This window comes from Procambarus clarkii, chromosome 4 (genome assembly GCF_040958095.1).
Source record: "Procambarus clarkii isolate CNS0578487 chromosome 4, FALCON_Pclarkii_2.0, whole genome shotgun sequence".
Lineage (NCBI taxonomy): Eukaryota > Metazoa > Arthropoda > Malacostraca > Decapoda > Cambaridae > Procambarus > Procambarus clarkii.
This window is the reverse complement of record NC_091153.1, coordinates 45,690,609-45,695,608: the sequence shown is the minus strand read 5'-3', so window position 1 is coordinate 45,695,608 and position 5,000 is coordinate 45,690,609. Positions and strand designations below refer to the sequence as shown.

Below are 5,000 nucleotides of genomic sequence, written 5' to 3'. Positions count from 1 at the left end.
TGGTGTCAGCAAGGCGGACAGCCCGCCTGCTTTCATACCTCTCACTGTATTTCCCACTTCTATACTTTCCTTCACCTATGCCTCTCCTTCCTCTTTACTCCCAGAAAAAAAGGGGTCCTATTTATCCTAAGCAAGATAATTTATCCTAATTATTTATCCTTAGCAAGAAGTTTAGGCTTGTGTTATGGCCTCCTCCGGCGGTCCTCTCCTCTGATGACCAAGAAATCCTTTAATTTGTTTACAAATTTGATTTGATACAAAATATTATTTCGATATTCTCTCTCGTTCTTTTCCGTCAACCGTATTTCCTGAGGTTGAGTTTATAAGACGTGAAAGTTGTTCCATTAACGTCTTGTATTTTGTACAAACAGGAAGTCTCTCTCTCTCTCTGTGTTGTTTACCATTAGTTTACCGAGGTATTTAAGGAGCGACTCTTGCATTGAGAAATAGAAAAGGAAAAGGAATTGTTTTATGGTTGAACAATAGTGGCCAGGAGTGTAGCCTTGCCGGCCGACTCTTGCAGCCTCTGCTGTCTTGCTTCCTGTTGTTGCTGCCTCACACACCACCACAGTGGTACCAGGAGCCATACCAGGTACATGGCTCCGGGGGTATTGTACATAGGCGTGTGGTGGTGGGGGGGAGGTTGGTGAGTGGTACTACCACTGGTGACAGCGTGGTAGGTGGTAGAGGGCAGCACCCGCCATGGAGGAGGCGCGAGGCACGGTCCAAGTGATGTAGTGTCTCGCCTCTCTCAGCTCTTGTGTGGGGTGAATATGTCTTGGTGCTCGCTGAGTTAACATAGTTGATGATGAGGGGAGTAGAGAGACGCGAGGACTGCTGACGACTTGACGATGACTGATTAACTGTAGTCATCGTCGGACAAGTTGCTGCTGGACTTGAAGCTAGAGGAGTGATAGGGAGAGGAGTAAGGCAACCACAGGAACAATACGTAATGAAAGGTAGAAGTCTACTATTGTCTACTAGTGGTAGAAGTCTACTAGTGGTAGAAGTCTACTAGTGGTAGAAGTCTACTAGTGGTAGAAGTCTACTAGTGGTAGAAATGTACTAGTGGTAGAAATGTACTAGTGGTAGAAGTGTACTAGTGGTAGAAGTCTACTAGTGGTAGAAGTCTACTAGTGGTAGAAGTCTACTAGTGGTAGAAGTGTACTAGTGGTAGAAGTGTACTAGTGGTAGAAGTGCACTAGTGGTAGAAGTGCACTAGTGGTAGAAGTGCACTAGTGGTAGAAGTGTACTAGTGGTAGAAGTGCACTAGTGTCAGAGAGGTAAAACTGTGTGGTAGACACAGCACAATACTCAGCAGGCGACTAAGGACCGCCTCAGGAAGCTGTACACTGCCGTCTTCAGCATTCTTTATACAACAAGGTCCGTCCAGTGCTAACATGTCCACCACCACCCTCCGGACCACGGCCAAAAGTGCACTGTAAGAATTACCAAATAAAGAAAGAAAGAGACTCGGTGCGTGGAAGTGAGGAGTGTGTGTCGTCAGGAGAGTCACTTGAAGGAACTACACTTAGAAGTAGAGTGCCAGGCGCCAGAGAGAGGCCACGACACAGGCAGGCGGCCCACGCTGGTGTGAGGAAACATTCAGTACAAGGAACATAAACACAGGGAAGGGTTCACCAGGGACATGGTTGGGGCTTACTGGCATTGATAACCTTATTAACAATATTACAAAGGGTTTGTGCGTCATTAAATTAGACGACCAACAGTTGTAAAGGCGTGAGCCAGGAGGCGAGGCTTGGACCTTTAAACGTTGTTATGTAAGTACATAGTAGTAGTAGTAGTAGTAGGCATCCATCAGTCTCGGGAGACTATGGAGTTGTGCTCTGGTTGTCGGTCTGGAGTGGCCTCACCAGGGCACAAAGCCAGGGTAGGTTGATACGGGGGAGAAGCTGTTACCCATGCAGCAGGTCCCCCCTCTCCACGGCGCTGAAAGTCTCCAATGGAAAGGCATACGCCAATACGATTACTGTACATACACATACACCCACACCTACACCTACACATACAGACACTTCCTGAGTGTATATAGACCACGCCCACCTTACACAAGTTACCCGCCTCACCCACATTGAACCTGTACAAGACACACAAGGGGCCGGGATAATACACATGTGCTGACACACTCTACAGTCTACACACATTACAACTACTGCACTTTAGATCAAATTAATGCCTTGACAAGAGTGGTGTTGCCTTGACAAGAGCGGCGTTGCCTTGACAAGAGTGGTGTTGCCTGGCAAGCATGGATCTCTGCGACTGTTGTGGGGAGCAGTTTGACTTAGTCACCACCTGCGACACGCCTCGTGGGGTCCATCACCTTTTCACAATCGGTTTCCAAGCGTTAGATTGTTGGTGGACCTTGAGCGGTGTCTGTCAGCCTTGAGTGTGGTCCCTCCTCGCTGGTCACGGGGAGGTGTGTGTGTGTGTGTGTGTGTGTGTGTGTGTGTGTGTGTGTGTGTGTGTGTGTGTGTGTGTGTGTGTGGCGGCGTTGTGGTGGGTGTGCGCGTGTGAGAGTAGCATGACATTTGGGTGTGATGGTGCGTGGTCGGGGTGCCTCACGCATCAACAAATACATCAAGGTGAGAGGTTTCCTTGAAGAGTAGGGAAGGCACGAGGGCACACACATTCTCATTCTCTCTCTCTCTCTCTCTCTCTCTCTCTCTCTCTCTCTCTCTCTCTCTCTCTCTCTCTCTCTCTCTCTCTCTCTCTCTCTCTCTCTCTCTCTCAAGGAAGAGAGAGAGAGAGAGACAAGGATAAACTAGATGTAATTGCACTCACAGAAACAAAACTAGGAGTCATAGCCAAAGCAATGTTCTCTCAAGACTACTATGAAGGAAGAAACAGGAGAAGGGTAGTAGTGGCATTGTTGATAATACAGAACTGAGAATGAAGATGATGGTAATCCCATGTGCAGGCGAGGAGTCACAATAACGTGACTGATGTTGACCAGACCACACACTGGAAGGTGAAGGGACGACGACGTTTCGGTCCGTCTTGGACCATTCTTAAGTCGATTGTGTCAAGTCGAAACGACGTCCCTTCACCTTCTAGTGTGTGGTCTGGTCCCCTGGACGTTGTTCAACCACCGACACCACGACCAGTGACTCCTGGGGCCAGATTCACGAAGCAGTTACGCAAGCACTTACGAACCTGAACATCTATTCTCAATCTTTGGCGGCTTTGTTTACAATTATTAAACAGTTAATGAGCTCCGAAGCACCAGGAGGCTGTTTATAACAATAACAACAGTTGACTGGCAAGTTTTCATGCTTGTAAACTGTGTAATAAATGTAACCAAAGGCGTCAAAGATTGAGAAAAGATGTACACGTTCGTAAGTGCTTGCGTAACTGCTTCGTAACTGGTGGTGAAGGACAAGGCCAGGAAGTGCCGGACCAACCAGGCTGTAGTGGGCCTGCGGGCCGCACCAAGCAACAGCCTGGTGGACCAAGCTCTCACAAGTCATGCCTGGCCTCATGGCGGGCTTGTGGAGTTTTAAAGTAACTCTGAGAACCCACTCCAGGTACCATCCAGGTATTCAGATCATTCTACTAAACACCTGAGTTATTACGACCACTTAAAACTCCGCAAATTGTACTCAGACAAACATTAGAACGACTGGTTCTATATTTACATAGAAAAATAGTTTTATTGTGTAAATATTGTGCAATAAAATAAATTTTATTGTGCAATAAGTACTTCATTTATATTCAGTTTTATTCAATTCTTCAATTGTTTTAATTTCTACACTAAAAACTGGTCATAAGGCGTAAGTCAGACTCGGCAAAGTGAACCAAAATGTGTCGTCATAAGACAGCCATCTTGTAGGGGGAGAGGCTTTATAGGGGCGGGGGACCCGGCCGGCAGTGTCTCGTTAGCTTCACAGTTGTGACACAAGGTCGAGCCCCACACAGTACAGGTAAGGTGGGCCCACACAGTACAGGGAAGGTGGGCCCACACAGTACAGGTAAGGTGGGCCTACTGTGTTACACTATAGGTGTATAAGTCACCAGTATATACATACATGAAGATGAACACTCCGGCCCGTCATGTGACCGCTTAAAGGAACCGTTATTCATACTTTTATTACCCCATTGTTAAAGGTTATAGATAGTTGCTACTTAAGTATCCCGCGACCAACGCGCACGACGTTACTTTTGCTCCTAACAACGGCTGATTGGTTTGAGATGCGTTACTAATAAGGCGTGTCAGCCCCCCCCCCCTGACACTCGCTCTCGGCTCCTCTCTCATTCTCTTCTCTGTTTGCAGATCCACAACTCTATGACTGCTGAAGACTTACGTAGAGTCTTTCATGTCGACTCTTCTGATCAAGGTAATTATTGTTATTACTTGCTGCTGATAACAGTTATCATGTCCTTATAATAATACGGTAAAATGTTGTGTTATTATATTTAATATTGTATGCCCTTGTTAGTATTATTTACTAGTTTAGTAATTACTTCAAAGTTGATCAGTTTGCTCGAGGTATTTAAAGTATAGTGGTCCATAGATGAGGAGTACAGGTGTTGACAAGTGTTGTAGAAATGTTGTAGGTTATTATTATCATTATGTTGTGGGTTATTATGTAGGTAACATTACATAACACAGTTATGTAATGTTAACTACACGTCCCCCACATAACCATTCATCTATGTCTTCATAATCCACCATTATCCTCACTTTAATAAGAATTAATTGAAATCCTCAGATTAGGCAAAATTGTCATTAATTTTGTCAATAAAGATGTTAATAATAATTCATAATCTTCATAAATAACAGAATAAATAAGGTGCGTGTATAAGTATACAATTCATTACATAATTTATACATAATTATGAATTCAAATTTGATACATTCATATTATACCATAAAAAATGAATCCATTCAGTAGGCAGGCGAGGAGTCACAATAACGAGGATGAAGTATGTTGACCAGGCCACACACTAGAAGGTGAAGGGACGACCACGTTTCGGCCCGT

General features: G+C 45.1%; 1 protein-coding gene across 5 annotated transcripts in view; it reads left to right on the top strand.

Annotated features, from left to right (window-relative positions):
- The window catches only part of sona (sol narae), a 213,665-nt gene that overhangs the window by 163,245 nt on the left and 45,420 nt on the right, over positions 1 to 5,000 (top strand). For all 5 annotated transcript variants that reach the window (XM_069334325.1, XM_045732874.2, XM_045732882.2 and 2 more), the window contains exon 3: positions 4,292 to 4,355. In XM_069334325.1, the coding sequence (XP_069190426.1) occupies positions 4,292 to 4,355 (64 nt within the window). The remainder of the gene's footprint in view (positions 1 to 4,291; positions 4,356 to 5,000) is intronic.